Raw genomic sequence first — 17,517 nt, 5'->3', positions numbered from 1 at the left:
CGATCGACGTAATGGGCACCCCTGCTCTAGATCAATGTCGATATATAGTGGGGAAAAAAAAGGTTGTATGCCCTATTTGTTAAGGAAACCGTTTTTTTTTAATGGCAAAAGCACAAAATATGCTACATTTTCTCCCTCTAGAATTTCTAAGTGGAATATTTGATGTGAAGTATTTGGAAGCTTAAATTGTTCACTAATTCATAACACCATTGATTATGATTTTTAATTTTTTTAGAGTAATTTAATTTAAATAAAAAAAAAAAAAAAAAATTAAAAAGTAATCCAAAAGGACCCGCACTCACAACACTGTTACATTTTTCAAAGTAATAATATTTTTTTTACTTTCAACACTTCAAGCTCTTAATCAATTTCAGATCTATATGACGATTGTTTTTATAATTTCTTTACTAAATTTAGTTTATTTTATGACCTTTTTGTCAAAGGAAAAAGTGTTTTTAATGACAAACACACATAATATGTACTCCCAATAAATAATTCAAAGTGAAATATTTGATTTGAAATAATTGGAGCCTTGAATACACTTACTTCATAACAACATTGATTATTATCTTTATTTTTTGTGCAATAACAAACAGCATGTATGGAAACATTGCTTTATTAGAGTCGACATTGCAACTTTTTTCTTGTTACATTTCACCTGTATGGTCTTTTAATCCACTTTTTTTTTACTTTTCGTCTGCTCTAAAGGCTCTGATGACGGGAACGGTTTTAAACATTGTGCCTAAATGTTGTCCTCAGGTGGGGCTGGAGGCAAAGGCGTGTGGGGCCGATCCGGTGAGGTTTACGGACCCCAGCAAGTAGATGAGAAAGACCCCAACTATGATGAAGCTCAGGTATTGACTGCTTTCTAATATCAAGTGAGCACACTTATTTTAAAAATACCACATTTTCTGATGTAAAATTGACAATGGTAAATCTCTTGTATGATTTACATTTTTACATAGGTGTTGCTCTGTATACCTCGATTTACGGACTTAATTGGTTCTTTTAAAAAAAAAACAGGGTTCATAAATAGAAAAGTTTGTGTATTGAAACAATGTAAACAGGAATAATGGGTAGTAAACCTTTGTACACTTTGGACACAAGATCAAGTTCTAATCAAAGAAATAAACATGACATGGGAGTGATGGATCAACTTTCTGTTTAGCCAAAACAGCAACAACAAAAAGCTGAACTGACCCTTTTCCTACGCAGCAGCCAAATGCTCACACGTTGTCACTAGCCGTGTGGTGCACTCATACTTTGAAATCACAAAACGCCCTAACTTTATTATCCAGGTCGTTGCAATGATTTGGAACTTAAACAAGAAATACAATCCGCTTCTTATCAGTTTTTATTTTTTGTGTTCAGCAAATGGGGGGGGGAGTCAGAGTCAGTGTAATGATGGTGATTATTATTAGCTCAGAGGAGCGGCTCCACACTGTATGGTGACACATAATTAACTGCTAGCCGCTTGTTAGCCGAGGGACTAACAATAAATACAATATCAGCCAGCTGGCAGTAATCGACAATGGCAATCACTAAAGATGTCCGATAATGGCTTTTTTACCGATATCCGATATTCCGATATTGTCCAACTCTTAATTACCGATTCCGATATCAACCGATACCGATATATACAGTCGTGAGATTAACACACTATAACGCCTAATCCGCACCTCCAAGTCCGAGTCCATGGTTCTCGCCCGGAAAAGGGTGGAGTGCCATCTCCGGGTTGGGGAGGAGACCCTGCCCCAAGTGGAGGAGTTCAAGTACCTAGGAGTCTTGTTCACGAGTGGGGGAAGAGTGGATCGTGAGATCGACAGGCGGACCGGTGCGGCGTCTTCAGTAATGCGGACTTTGTATTAATCCGTTGTGGTGAAGAAGGAGCTGAGCCGGAAGGCAAAGCTCTCAATTTACCGGTCGATCTACGTTCCCATCCTCACCTATGGTCATGAGATTTGGGTCATGACCGAAAGGATAAGATCACGGGTACAAGCGGCCGAAATGAGTTTCCTCCGCCATGTGGCGGGGCTCTCCCTTAGAGATAGGGTGAGAAGCTCTGCCATCCGGGAGGAACTCAAAGTAAAGCCGCTGCTCCTTCACATCGAGAGGAGCCAGATGAGGTGGTTCGGGCATCTGGTCAGGATGCCACCCGAACGCCTCCCTAGGGAGGTGTTTAGGGCACGTCTAACCGGTAGGAGGCCACGGGGAAGACCCAGGACACGTTGGGAAGACTATGTCTCTCGGCTGGCCTGGGAACGCCTCGGGATCCCCCGGGAAGAGCTGCACGAAGTGGCTGGGGAGAGGGAAGTCTGGGCTTCCCTGCTTAGGCTGTTGCCCCCGCGACCCGACCTCGGATAAGCGGAAGATGATGGATGGATGGAACGCCTAATTTTGTTGTGATGCCCCGCTTGATGCATTAAACAATGTAACAAGGTTTTCCAAAATAAATCAACTCAAGTTATGGAAAAAAAAATGCCAACATGGCACTGCCATATTTATTATTGAAGTCACAAAGTGCATTATTTTTTTTAACATGCCTCAAAATAGCAGCTTGGAATTTGGGACATGCTCTCTCTGAGAGAGCATGAGGAGGTTGAGGTGGGGGGGTAAGGGGTAGCGAAAGGTGTATATTGTAGCGTCCCGGAAGAGTTAGTGCTGTAATGGGTTCTGGGTATTTTTTTCTGTTGTGTTTATGTTGTGTTACGGTGCGGATGTTCTCTCGAAATGTGTTTGTCATTCTTGTTTGGTGCGGGTTCACAGTGTGGCACATATTTGTAACAGTGTTAAAGTTGTTTACACGGCCACCCTCAGTGTGACCTGTTTGTCTGTTGACCAAGTATGCTTGCATTCACTTGTGTGTGTAGATATTATGTGATTGGGCCGGCACGCAAAGGCAGTGACTTTAAGGTTTATCGACATTCTGTACTTCTCCCTACGTCCGTGTACCTCTTCGTACAGCGACGTTTTAAAAAGTCATACATTTTACTTTTTGAAACCAATACCGATAATTTCCGATATTACATTTTAAAGCATTTATCGGCCGATAATATCGGCAGTCCGATATTATCGGACATCTCTAGCAATCACATACTTTTTCATCTGCAGTACACTGACAATATTTTAGTACACTGATAATATTTAATCTATTAAAGGGAAAAATCTGTTCCAAATGTTAATGTTACACATATTCATAAATATGTTAAACACGGGATCTGGAATGGTTTTTCCTAGGAAAACTGTGTGTATGAGACTGTGGTTCCTCCGCTGGACGAGAGGGACTTTGAGAAGACGGTCACGCCCATCGTGCAAGAGTACTTCGAACATGGAGATACGAACGAAGTAGCGGTAAGCACGGTCCAGGACTGTGAGGAGAACTGTCAATGAATTCACAAAGAGTTGAGCTATTTGTGTGTACATTTAGGAGCTGCTATCAGAGCTGAATCTGGGGCCCATGAGGAGCGAGGTGCCATCACTGGCTGTGTCGTTAGCCCTGGAGGCTAAGTCCAGCCATCGAGAGCTGACCTCCAGGCTGCTGGCTGATCTCTGTGGGTCCGTCTTGTTCCGCAGTGACATGGAAAAATCCTTTGACAAACTCCTCCGAGAGCTCCCTGAGCTGGTGCTGGACACACCTGGAGCCCCTCGGGTGAGTGTGCGGACATTGAAGCTAAACACCAAATTTAGTGAACTCTCTTTACATAAAAACATTCACCAGATATGATCACATTTTGGTCAATTAAAAGCCTAAAAGATCAACACCACATATACAATATAAGCACGCGTGAGGTAAAACCATGCAAGTGTTATTGTAGCAAAATTATTTACAAATGTGTATCTCAATCTGGGGCTTCACGGTGGAAGAGGGGTTAGTGCGTCTGCCTCACAATACGAAGGTCCTGCAGTCCTGGGTTCAAATCCAGGCTCGGGATCTTTCTGTGTGGAGTTTGCATGTTCTCCCCGTGAATGCGTGGGTTCCCTCCGGGTACTCCGGCTTCCTCCCACTTCCAAAGACATGCACCTGGGGATAGGTTGATTGGCAACACTAAATTAGCCCTAGTGTGTGAATGTGAGTGTGAATGTTGTCTGTCTATCTGTGTTGGCCCTGCGATGAGGTGGCGACTTGTCCAGGGTGTACCCTGCCTTCCGCCCGATTGTAGCTGAGATAGGCGCCAGCGCCCCCCGCGACCCCGAAAGGGAATAAGCGGTAGAAAATGGATGGATGATTGGATATCTCAATCTGTGCATCTGTTATGTGATTCATGTGTCCATGAACTCATTTGTGTGTCTGTATCTCAATCTGTGTGTGTGTAATTAGGTCCACGTGTGCGTGTTTTAATTTGTGTGCCCGTATTTCTATGTGAAAAAAAACAACTGTCTGTCCTTATTTTGATATGTGTGTGTGTGTGCATGCGTTAAAAAAAAGAAAAAAAAAAGGTGTGCGTCTGTGTGTACATATTTGTGTGAAGCAGGAAGCCTAATTGGCTGATTTTTGCGAAACTTCTGTCGTGGAAGATTGGTGTGGTGTCCATGCAGCGATCTGAATGTGACTGCAGCTTTACCTTTCCTTTCCCTATACCCACCGCTAGTTGGCACCCACTCATGTAATTCCCGTATTTTCCGGACTAAAAGGTGCACTTGAAATCCTTTTTTTTTTTTCCTCAAAACTCGACAGTGCGCCTTATAACCCGGTGCACTGATGTACGGAATAATTCTGGTCTTGCTTACCGACCTTGAAGCAATTTTATTTGGTACATGGTGTAATGATAAGTGTAACCAGTAGATGGCAGTCAAACATAAGAGATATGTGTAGACTGCAATATGATTCAAGTAAACAACGCCAACATTTTATGTTTCATTGAAAATGTAGAACATTACAGATGGCGCTCAAAAATCCATCTAAATGTTTTAGTACTACTTTGGTAAGCTATGAAGCCGCACCGCTTGAAGGATTGTCGGCGCATTAAGAATACGAGTATTATTATAGTGTGTGTATAAGGTAGGACATTATCTGGCGTTTTGTTTTGCAATATTATGCAAGAGCAACTTTTCTTACCTTCTGGTACCTGCTGATCTGTATTTGGGATCTGCATGAATCCTGAAAAATTGCGAGCATCCGCCTTTGTAGTCCGTGCCCGACAACACAGTCAATAAGCTTCTTCTTTTTCTCTATCTTCTTTTTGTAGGACATTCATCCACCGCTGTTTCAATTTCTAATATAAAGTAGTGTAAAGTTCTTACTTATATCTGTCAATAAACTCGCCATGAAACTGCTAAAACAGTGAGTTTACATTATTCACCCAAGGACGTTTTTTCACAGGACATATTTCCGGTCTTGCTGTTGTTTCCTGATGAGGAGATGCTGCTCCGTTAATGATTTAAGTCAAGTCTGAATATCATTAAAACAGTTAGCTCCATCTTTTGACACTTCTTCCACTCCCGTCCTTGCACGCTACACCGCTACAACAAAGATGACACAAAAATTAAAAATAACGGGACTCTTTTAATGCGCCCAATAATCCTATTTCAAAAATAGACCATTCATCGGCAGTGTGCCTTATTATCCAGTGCGTCCTATGGTCCGGAAAATACGATATGTGATGAAGCCACCACATTAGACTCTCAGTGACACACGCTGAGAAAACCTAACTTGTTCACAGACAACATTACTGATAACTTATTTGAAGAAGACAAACATTTCTGACAACATGACCTTTTACTTAAAGGGGAACTGCTCTTTTTTTTTTTTGCTTATCGTTCACAATCATTATGAGAGACAAGAAGACAAAAGGTTGAAATGTAAAAATTGTTTCGTTCTTGGTGGCAAGCAATGCAGCTAATGGCAGCAATCGATTCTACCTCTAAGTCACCTAATAATGCATTTAAAAACCATCAACAATACTTCATTTACGTTTGGTACCGTGTATAATAACTAACCAGTAACGACATTGTTATTGTAAGAGCGAATACTAAACTTTTTTTCTAGCGTGGCCTGCACATCGGCATGCTTCGATATCAGCCATAAAAGCTAGTTACGGAAAGAGATAAGCTAGCTTCTACGTCGGCACGAAACGTGTTTGAGTTTATAATGCACAATGCAATGCGATAAGACACCAATCTGTACTGACTGAAAAACATGGACAATCATATTACAGTGTATGTCAGGTATTAGCCCACATTTCATGTTTTGTTTTTACACATCCAGCCAGACAGCGAATGTACTGTAGTTTTAATGACAAGCATGGCATGCTGCGTGTATCATGATCAATATTAAAGAGATGGACAGTTGTCTGTTTGGTCCAGCTGGACGGAGAAGTTTTTTCCGATTTTTTTTTTTTTTTGTGTAAGCACTCCATGTCAAAAAAGCTTGGCTTCAAGTTCCATATTTACAGCTTCAAGTCACGCCAACCTCACTTTCTCGGCTTCCGTCTGCTTTAACGTCTCACCCAGTTCTTTGGGCTTGCTTCTAGAAGCAGTAGTTCATCCTCTGTATTTTCAGCTTCAAAAAGATAAGGTTATGAATCCTCATTTGTCCAAAAATAGACGTCTTTGGTGTCTATTATCAAGTCTGTCATGATTACATCATACTTTTGTTTGTTTTCGGAAGAAGGAACACACATTTGTTGACAGAAGTCAGAAGTACGCTGCTATGGAAACGAAAATAAATGCGCAAAATAAATCACCAAAAATGATCAAAGATATTGTTATAAACGTGTCCGTTACTAAATTATATATAGATTTGAAGTGTGTATTTAAAGGGTGGATGGAGGGTTTGAAGTGGTTTTAGAGGGCTTTGAAGGCTACAATGGTGACTCCCATTAGTTGCATCTTTCAAGCGATTTTTATTTATTTTTTTAATCATCTATACCAGGGGTGCCCACACTTTTTCTACAGGCGAGCTACTTTTCAATTGACCAACTCGAGGGGATCTACCTCATTTATTTATTTATTTATGAAAGATACATTTTTGTAAACAAGTTAAATGTGTTTAATGATAATACAAGCATGTGTAACACATATAGATGTCTTTCTTTCACGAAGACAAGAATATAAGTTGGTGTATTACCTGATTCTGATGACTGGCATTGATTGGAATCAGACAGTAATGATGATAACGCCCACATTTTCAAATGGAGGAGAAAAAAAGTTGTCCTTTCTGTACAATACCACATGAAAGTGGTTGGTTTTTGGCATCTAATTCATCCAGCTTCCATACACTTTACAAGAAAAACATTGGCGGCAAATTCCGTAGCTTGCTTGATTGACATTCACGGCACCCGAGGGTCTTGTGAGATGACGCTGGCTGCTGCCAGTTCATTATTATGAAAAAATGACCGAGAGGAAGGCGAGAAACACTTTTTATTTCAACAGACTTTCGCGCCGTCCCTTCCGTCAAAACTCTAAAGGCCGACTGCACATTTCCTATCTTCACAATAAAAGCCCTGCTTCATGCTGCCTGCGCTAACAAAATAAGAGTCTCACTTGTGCACGCCAGCTTTCTGAGGGATCGCTTGTGCACGCCAGTTTTCCGAGACTCTGTATTTAGTTAGCGCAGGCAGCATGAAGCAGGGCTTTTATTGTGAAGATAGGAAATGTGCAGTCTGCCTTTAGAGTTTTGACGGAAGGTACGGCGCGAGAGTCTGTTGAAATAAAAAGTGTTTCTCGCCTTCCTCTCGGTCATATTTTCATAATAATGATCTTGCAGCAGCCAGCGTCATCTCACAAGACCCTCCGGTACCGTGAATGTCATTTAAGTGACGTCTTGGTGAAGATTGATTATCACAAAAATTTTTAGGTCTATTTATTTTTTAAAGCCTGGCTGGAGATCGGCTGATACACCCCCCGCGGTCAACTGGTAGCTCGCGATCGACGTAATGGGCACCCCTGATCTATACAATCCTCAAAGACATGTTTTCTCTTATAGTGATTAACGATACGCACAATTAATAAAAAAAGTGCAGTGGTGGCTTCAACACAGAATAACATGAGTGGGTGCAAAGCGTCGACTTTGATTTTGAGAAACTGATTACCATGAATTGATGAACGTGGACCCCGACTTAAACAAGTTGAAAAACTTATTTGGGTGTTACCATTTAGCGGTCAATTGTACGGAATATGTACTGTGCAATCTACTAATAAAAGTTTCAATCAATCAAGATTAAAGTACAGACACACAAATAGTACACGGACACGTGAACCGGATTACAGACGCAGATATCGAGATACGCGTTTGCAAATAGTTTTGCTACAAAAATACTTCCATATAAAACCTTTTAAAAATGTTAAGTAGTATTCTTATTCAAAACTGTTAGAACTTATTGGATTGTTTGGCACACTTCAAACAACTCAGTATTAGCCGTCCACAAAAAAGTAGGAATGGGCATTGTTTACATTTTAACCGATAGTAGTACCAATTTGGTACTTTTGAAAATGTTAGTGCCCGTATCAGTACTTAAGAAAAGGGAAACTTTATTATCATTATTTTTTTTAAACAATGCTTTTTATTTGTAACACACTAGTGATTTAAATACTTCCATAATATAAATCAAAGTATAACTAAGTAATACCTTCAAAAATAAGAATTACAATCCACAACACATTTATCATCGTTATAGCAAGAATACAGAACGTAGAGAATGTATAACAAAACCCCGACTTGTTGGCATTGAAATGTTGATGCTCAAAATTCCAGGGTTCGTGAATGCACCTTGCACGTGATGGTTGCATGAGGAAGTTATGTGTTGTTGTGGCAGTGTTACTGTCGACGTGTTAAGATCGACAATATAGTTTAAAAAGAGCATCAAGACTCTTGTCTACTTGCAAGACGTTACTTGCATAATATTATCGTCAAGCACCCGTCGTAGGTGGAGTTTTCTCAATTAACCCTGCTTACCAACATTTACAGATGCCTTCATAAAACAAATTACAGTACCCAACCCAAAACACAAGTGTTGCGGACGTGTAGTTTTCAGGGCTAAAAAAAAAATCCATGTTTGTGAGTAGATTAAAGACACAAATGCAAAAAAAATACTGTATTTTTCGGACCTTAGGGCGCACTGCCGATGAGCGGGTCTATTCAGGTTTTTTTTTTTTCATACAAAAGGCGCATTTAAAGGCCTACTGAAATGAGATTTTCTTATTCAAACGGGGATAGCAGGTCCATTCTATGTGTCATACTTGATCATTTCGCGATATTGCCATATTTTTGCTGAAAGGGTTTAGTAGAGAACATAGACGATAAAGTTCGCAACTTTTGGTCGCTGATAAAAAAAAGCCTCGCCTGTACCGGAAGTAGCAGACGATGTGCGCATGACGTCACGGAATGTGGAGCTCCTCACATCTGAACATTGTTTACAATCATGGCCACCAGCAGTGAGAGCGATTCGGACCGAGAAAGCGACAATTTCCCCATTAATTTGAGCGAGGATGAAAGATTTGTGGATGACGATAGTGAGAGTGAAAGATTAGGAAAAAAAAGACAGGGCAGTGGGAGAGATTCAGATGTTATTAGACACATTTACTAGGGATAATTCTGGAAAATCCCTGATCTGCTTATTGTGTTACTAGTGTTTTAGTGAGATTATATAGTGGTACCTGAAAGTCGGAGGGGTGTGGCCACGGGTGTGGTGACCGCCAGTGTCTCTGAGCGAAGCCACGTTTCTCGAGGCTAAGCGAAGGCAGCTATTGGGGCCGGGCTGAGCTTTTTTTTCCCGTCCTCCACGGTGGAAGCATCCCACGTTCGGGGGCGGCTGATCGGAGGAGGCAAGAGAGTCCGCAGCTGCCCCTTTGACAGGTGCACGAGGAACAACGCAAGCTCCGCTCATGTCTACGGTAAGAGCCGACTTATTACCACCATTTTTTCACCGAAACCTGCCGTTTGATGTTCGCTTGACCGCTCTGTTCCATAGTAAAGCTTCACCTTCGGGAATGTAAACAAGGAAACACCGGCTGTGTTTGTGTTGCTAAATGCAGCTGCAATACACCGCTTCCCACCTACATCTTTCTTCTTTGACGTCTCCATTATTAATTGAACAAATTGCAAAATATTCAGCAACACAGATGTCCAGAATACTGTGTAATTATGCGATTGAAGCAGACGACTTATAACTGGGATCAGGCTGGAACAAAATGTCCACTACAATCCGTGACGTCACGCGCACGCGTCATCATACCGCGACGTTTTCAACAGGATACATGTAACGGTGGTTCTTTTGTCAAAATGTTGCATCGATGATGTTTTACAGACCATCTTCAAGCCGCTTTCTGACAGTCTCTTCAGGATGCGCCATTTTTTTGGGCGGTCTTATTTACGTGGCTCCACTTCGACAGCGTCTTTTCCCGTCATCTTTGTTGTAGCGGTAGTTTTAAGCGCTTCCGTAGCAAGTCTACTGACAAATATAAGTTAGAACTGTACGCTACTTTTATATTAGAAATGGCAACAGTGAGGATGAACATCAAGAGGATAGAGGAAAAAGAATGAGCTTATTAATTACAGTGCGGACTATCATGGCGCATGCGTGCAAATTTTCGGGGTGTATGCAGTACCCAAATACACTACAGGAGGTACCCATCCATCCATTTTCTACCGATTGTCCCTTTTGCGGTCACTGGAGCCTATCTCAGCTGCATTCGGGCGGAAGGCGGTCTACACCCTGGACAAGTCGCCACCTTATCACAGGGCCAACACAGATGAACAGACAACATTCACACTCACATTCACACACTAGGGACCATTTAGTGTTGCCAATCAACCTATACCCAGGTGCGTGTTTTATACCAATATGAAAGAAAAGTCGTTTTTTCATAACTGGGCAAGACAAAACGCCAGAAAACATGTCTCCTCATGGGTGCCATTTTGGGGTCCTTATACACACACCATAATAATACCTGTATGTTGAAGCACAGTACGCCTAACGGTGCAGCTTCGTAGCTTACCAAAGTCGTACTGAAACATTTTGACCGATTTTTGAGTGTCTTTTGTTATGTTTTATATTCTCGATGAAACATCAACGTTTTGGTGTTGCTTGCTTACAGGTACTTGCTAGCGTCAAATAAATTAAACAACAGGCATCGACCTGCAGTCCACATGTATCTCTAATGTGTGACTGCTGTCTGCTCGCCACCCCTCTCATTACGTCATGTACCAAATAAAATTGCTTCAAGTTCGGTAAGCACAACCAGAATTAAAACATACATTAGGTCAGTACTTGAACTCCTCCACTTGGGGCAAGGTCTCCTCCCCAACCCAGAGATGGCATTCCACCCTTTTCCGGGCGAGAACCATGGACTCTGACTTGGAGGTGCTGATTCTCATTCCGGTCGCTTCACACTCGGCTGCGAACCGATCCAGTGAGAGCTGAAGATCCCGGTCAGATGAAGCCATCAGGACCACATTATCTGCAAAAAGCAGAGACCTAATCCTGCGGTTACCAAACCGGAACCCCTCAACGCCTTGACTGCGCCTAGAAATTCTGTCCATAAAAGTTATAAACAGAATCGGTGACAAAGGACAGCCTTGGCGGAGTCCAACCTTCACTGGAAATGTGTTCGACTTACTGCCGGCAATGCGGACCAAGCTCTGGCACTGATCGTACAGGGAGCGGACCGCCACAATAAGACAGTCCGATACCCCATACTCTCTGAGCACTCCCCACAGGACTTCCCGAGGGACACGGTCGAATGCCTTCTCCAAGTCCACAAAGCACATGTAGACTGGTTGGGCAAACTCCCATGCACCCTCAAGAACCCTGCCGAGAGTATAGAGCTGGTCCACAGTTCCACGACCAGGACGAAAACCACACTGTTCCTCCTGAATCCGAGGTTCGACTATCCGGCGTAGCCTCCTCTCCAGTACATCTGAATAAACCTTACCGGGAAGGCTGAGGAGTGTGATCCCACGATAGTTGGAACACACCCTCCGGTCCCCCTTCTTAAAGAGAGGAACCACCACCCAAGTGGAGGAGTTCAAGTACCTAGGAGTCTTGTTCACGAGTGGGGGAAGAGTGGATCGTGAGATCGACAGGCAGATCGGTGCGGCGTCTTCAGTAATGCGGACGTTGTACCGATCCGTTGTGGTAAAGAAGCAGCTGAGCCGGAGGGCAAAGCTCTCAATTTACCGGTCGATCTACGTTCCCATCCTCACCTATGGTCATGAGCATTGGGTCATGACCGAAAGGATAAGATCACGGGTACAAGCGGCCGAAATGAGTTTCCTCCGCCGTGTGGCGGGGCTCTCCCTTAGAGATAGGGTGAGAAGCTCTGCCATCCGGGAGGAACTCAAAGTAAAGCCGCTGCTCCTTCACATCGAGAGGAGCCAGATGAGGTGGTTCGGGCATCTGGTCAGGATGCCACTCGAGCGCCTCCCTAGGGAGGTGTTTAGGGCACGTCCAACCGGTAGGAGGCCACGGGGAAGACCCAGGACACGTTGGGAAGACTATGTCTCCCGGCTGGCCTGGGAACGCCTCGGGATCCCCCGGGAAGAGCTAGACGAAGTGGCTGGGGAGAGGGAAGTCTGGGTTTCCCTGCTTAGGCTGTTGCCCCCGCGACCCGACCTCGGATAAGCGGAAGATGATGGATGATGCATTAGTTCAGTGCTTCTTAACCTATTTGGAGTTACCGAACCCCACCAGTTTCATATGCGCATTCACCGAACCCTTCTTTAGTGAAAAATAAAAAGTTATTTGTTTTTTTATACTAGTGCACAAAATGAACCGTGCATGAACATCAATCACCTTGTTCAAAGAATAAAACCAACACAGTGCATGAACTCACAACAAACTACACACCTGCAAATCAGATGGAAAATTAGAGAGAACACTGTTTGGGGGTGTCCATGATACACCAATAGGGAGAAGTTTTTATTTACCGTATTTCTTCGGAGTATAAATCGCACCGGCCGAAAAATGCATAACAAAGAAGGAAAAAAACATATATAAGTCGCACTGGAGTAGAAGTCGCATTTTTGGGGGAAATTTATTAGATATAATCCAACACCAAGAATAGACATTTCAAAGGCAATTTAAAACAAAGAATAGTGAACAACAGGCTGAATAAGTGTACGTTATATGACACACATTAAAAGCGTTACTAAAACGGCCTTCTTTCATCTCCGCAATATCGCTAAAATTCGCTCCATTCTGTCCACTAAAGATGCTGAGATCATTATCCATGCGTTTGTTACGTCTCGCCTCGATTACTGTAACGTATTATTTTCGGGTCTCCCCATGTCTAGCATTAAAAGATTACAGTTGGTACAAAATGCGGCTGCTAGACTTTTGACAAGAACAAGAAAGTTTGATCACATTACGCCTGCACTGGCTTCCTGTGCACTTAAGATGTGACTTTAAGGTTTTACTACTTACGTATAAAATACTACACGGTCTAGCTCCATCCTATCTTGCCGATTGTATTGTACCATATGTCCCGGCAAGAAATCTGCGTTCAAAGGACTCCGGCTTATTAGTGATCCCCAAAGCCCAAAAAAAGTCTGCGGGCTGTAGAGCTTTTTCATTTCGGGCTCCAGTACTCTGGAATGCCCTCCCGGTAACAGTTCGAGATGCTACCTCAGTAGAAGCATTTAAGTCTCACCTTAAAACTCATTTGTATGCTCTAGCCTTTAAATAGACTCCCTTTTTAGACCAGTTGATCTGCCGTTTCTTTTCTTTTTCTTCTATGTCCCCCTCTCCTTTGTGGAGGGAGTCCGGTCCGATCCGGTGGCCATGTACTGCTCGCCTGTGTATCGGCTGGGGACATCTCTGCGCTGCTGATCAGCCTCCTCTTGGGATGGTTTCCTGCTGGCTCCGCTGTGAACGGGACTCTCGCTGCTGTGTTGGATCCGCTCTGGACTGGACACTCGCGACTGTGTTGGATCCATTATGGATTGATCTTTCACAGTATCATGTTCTCATAGTCATCATTGTCACCGACGTCCCACTGGGTCATTATTGTCACCGACGTCCCACTGGGTGTGAGTTTTCCTTGCCCTTATGTGGGCCTACCGAGGATGTCGTAGTGGTTTGTGCAGCCCTTTGGGACACTAGTGATTTAGGGCTATATAAGTAAACATTGATTGATTGATTGATAAATAACCAACTGATAAGGTGCCTGGTATGTTAACGTAACATATTATGGTAAGAGTCATTCAAATAACTATAACATATAGAACATGCTATATGTTTACCAAACAATCTGTCACTCCTAATCGATAAATCCCATGAAATCTTCCTCCTCGGTGTCGCTTCTGAACAACTCTGCCAACTCCAAAGGTAGACAATGCGCCGCTTGTTCTTCTATCGGTACGTCGCTTACGTCAGAGTCCTCATTATTTGCCTTATTCACAACTTCCAGCTTGTAACCTGGAGTATATATTACAAAACCAACACAGTGCATGAACTCAACAACAAACTACACACCCGCAAATCAGATGGAAAATTAGGGAGAACATTGTTTGGGGGTGTCCATGATACACCAATAGGGAGAAGTTTTTATTTACCGTATTTTTCGAAGTATAAGTTGCACCGGCCGAAAAATGCATAACAAAGAAGGAAAAAAACATACGTCGCACTGGAGTAGAAGTCGCATTTTTGGGGGAAATTTATTAGATAAAATCCAACACCAAGAATAGACATTTCAAAGGCAATTTAAAATAAAGAATAGTGAACAACAGGCTGAATAAGTGTAAGTTATATGACTCATAAATAACCAACTGAGAAGGTGCCTGGTATGTTAACGTAACATATTATGGTAAGAGTAATTCAAATAACTATAACATATAGAACAGGGACGGCGTGGCGCAGTGAGAGGGTGGCCGTGCGCAACCCGAGGGTCCCTGGTTCAAATCCCACCTAGAACCAACCTCGTCACGTCCGTTGTGTCCTGAGCAAGACACTTCACCCTTGCTCCTGATGGGTGCTGGTTGGCGCCTTGCATGGCAGCTCCCTCCATCAGTGTGTGAATGTGTGTGTGAATGGGTAAATGTGGAAGTAGTGTCAAAGCGCTTTGAGTACCTTGAAGGTAGAAAAGCGCTATACAAGTACAACCCATTTATCATTTATTTAACATGCTACATGTTTACCAAACAATCTGTCACTCCTAATCGATAAATCCCATGAAATCTTCCTCCTCGGTGTCGCTTCTGAACAACTCTGCCAACTCCAAAGGTAGACAATGCGCCGCTTCCTCTTCTATCAGTACGTCGCTTACGTCAGAGTCCTCATCAGTTGCATTATTCACAACTTCCAGCTTGTAACCTGGAGTAAATATTACGAAACCAACACAGTATGGAAAATTAGAGAGAACATTGTTTGGGGGTGTCCATGATACACCAATAGGGAGAAGTTTTTATTTACTGTATTTTTCGGAGTATAAGTCGCTCCGGAGTATAAGTCGCACTCGCCGAAAAATGCATAACAAAGAAGGAAAAAAACAAACATCGCACTGGAGTAGAAGTCGCATTTTTGGGGGAAATTTATTAGATAAAATCTGGAGTATTATATGACTTCATTTTCGGTGACATTTTTGTTCAGTCCTTCTCACCTTTTATAAGTTAGCGCCAATGTTGAAATGGTGGAAGTAGTAGCGGGTAGCATTTTTTTTTTTTCCACAATGCACTTCTGCCATGACCCGCCTCCGCCGAATTTTCATTGGTTGACCTGTGTGTGACGATTGCTGATATCCAGCTAGTCTCTTAAGTGAATGAGATAAATACACAATACGAAGTTCCTGCAGTCCTGGGTTCAAATCCAGGCTCGGGATCTTTCTGTGTGGAGTTTGCATGTTCTCCCCGTGAATGCGTGGGTTCCCTCCGGGTACTCCGGCTTCCTCCCACTTCCAAAGACATGCACCTGGGGATAGGTTGATTGGCAACACTAAATTGGCCCTAGAGTGTGAATGTGAATGTTGTCTGTCTAGCTGTGTTGGCCCTGTGATGAGGGGACGACTTGTCCAGGGTGTAACCCGCCTTCCGCCCGATTGTAGCTGAGATAGGCGCCAGCGCCCCCCGCGACCCCAAAAGGGAATAAGCGGTAGGAAAAGGAAGGATGGATGATATTTTACGGTAATGTGTTAATCATTTCACACATTGTCGCACCCTCGGCCAAACTATGGAAAAAAAATGCGACTTATAGTCCGGAAAATACGGTACGTGATGAGTCGGGTGTATCTCGACCTCTGCGGCAGAGGCTCCGCCGAACCCCTGAGGCCGACTTACCGAACCCCTATGGTTCGATCGAACCCCGGTTAAGAACCACTGCATTGGGGTCACCGGGCTATAAGGCACACTGTTGGTTTTTGAGAAAATGAAAACATTTTAAGTGTGCCTTACAGTCCGAAAAGTACGGTAAGTTGTGCGTGTGTCCTGTAGCGTAGACATGAGATCGCTATCTAAAAATGCAAAGTCAGCACAGCTCTTTTGAAAGGCCTATTTGTAGTCCACTGCAGATGAACCCTCTCCCTCTCGGTCTCACTGGTCCTTTCTCACAGATCTGTGTGTGTGTGCGTGTGTTTTCATAAGAGCATTTTAAATCTACCCTGCCCCCCACACCAAAAAAAAACAAAAAACAATCCCTCTTTGTCTCCCTGTGTGACTTTCTCAATTTCTCACACATGCACACACACTTTTGTTTTTCTTCATGTGGCAGCCAGTCAAGCCACCTCCAGAGTGAGCCGTCTCTAAACCCGCACTGGAACAATGGTGGCCGTGCTGAGTGCATACTTTGTAGTAGCCCGGGCAACAAAACCAGCTCTTTTGTTTACCCTAAAATTACATGCTTGCATGACTGTAGACTAGAACAGTGTTTTTCAACCAGTGTGCCGGGAGATACAGTCTGGTGTGCCGTGGGAGATTTGTCATTTCACTTTATTGGATTAAAAATATTTTTTGCAAACCAGTAATTATAAACCGCAAATGTGCCGTTGTTGAGTGTCTGTACTGTGTGAGGCTCGGCAGAGAAATCGTGTAATACTCTTTCATATCAGTTGGTGGCAGCAGGTAGCTAATTGCTTGGTAGATGTCGGGAACATGGTTTGTCGTGATCACAATATGCGGGAGGCAGCGTCCAGGTAAAAAGTTAAGTTGAGTATGAGTTTATTTCGAACATGCAAGCATACAACATGATACATCACAATTTCCAGTTTCTCTTTTCAACATGTTCGAAAAGGAGTAGGAAGAAGCAGAGCTTATTTAATCCTACCCCTTTTCTTTTACATAACAGTTGCTAAAACTTTAGTTTCAATGTATTCACAATATACTCCATAAGTAATCACAATAAAAAGAAATAATTTAAAGGTATCTATCACTTAAACCAAAAATAAACAAAAGGCGAGTGCCGCTGTGACAAGGAACTGGCTACAAAGTAAACAAACGCAAAATGCTGGACGACAGCAAAGTACATCCGTATATGACATGACAATCAACAACGCCCTCACAAAGAAGGATAAAAACAACTGAAATATTCTTGATTGCTAAAACAAAGCAGGTGCGGGGAATAATATTCAAGAAAGACATGAAACTGCTACAGG

At 42.9% G+C, this 17,517-nt stretch overlaps 1 protein-coding gene across 2 annotated transcripts in view; it reads left to right on the top strand.

The window, feature by feature from the left end:
* Nucleotides 1–17,517, top strand: part of pdcd4b (programmed cell death 4b) — a 39,186-nt gene that overhangs the window by 11,966 nt on the left and 9,703 nt on the right. For both annotated transcript variants that reach the window (XM_061880481.1, XM_061880482.1), the window contains exons 4-6: nt 760–854; nt 3,238–3,351; nt 3,428–3,649. In XM_061880481.1, coding sequence (XP_061736465.1) covers nt 760–854; nt 3,238–3,351; nt 3,428–3,649 — 431 coding nt within the window. The remainder of the gene's footprint in view (nt 1–759; nt 855–3,237; nt 3,352–3,427; nt 3,650–17,517) is intronic.

The sequence above is a fragment of the Nerophis ophidion genome, linkage group LG20 (assembly GCF_033978795.1).
Source record: "Nerophis ophidion isolate RoL-2023_Sa linkage group LG20, RoL_Noph_v1.0, whole genome shotgun sequence".
In the NCBI taxonomy this organism is placed as follows: Eukaryota; Metazoa; Chordata; class Actinopteri; order Syngnathiformes; family Syngnathidae; genus Nerophis; species Nerophis ophidion.
This window is presented reverse-complemented; position numbering and strand designations above follow the sequence as displayed.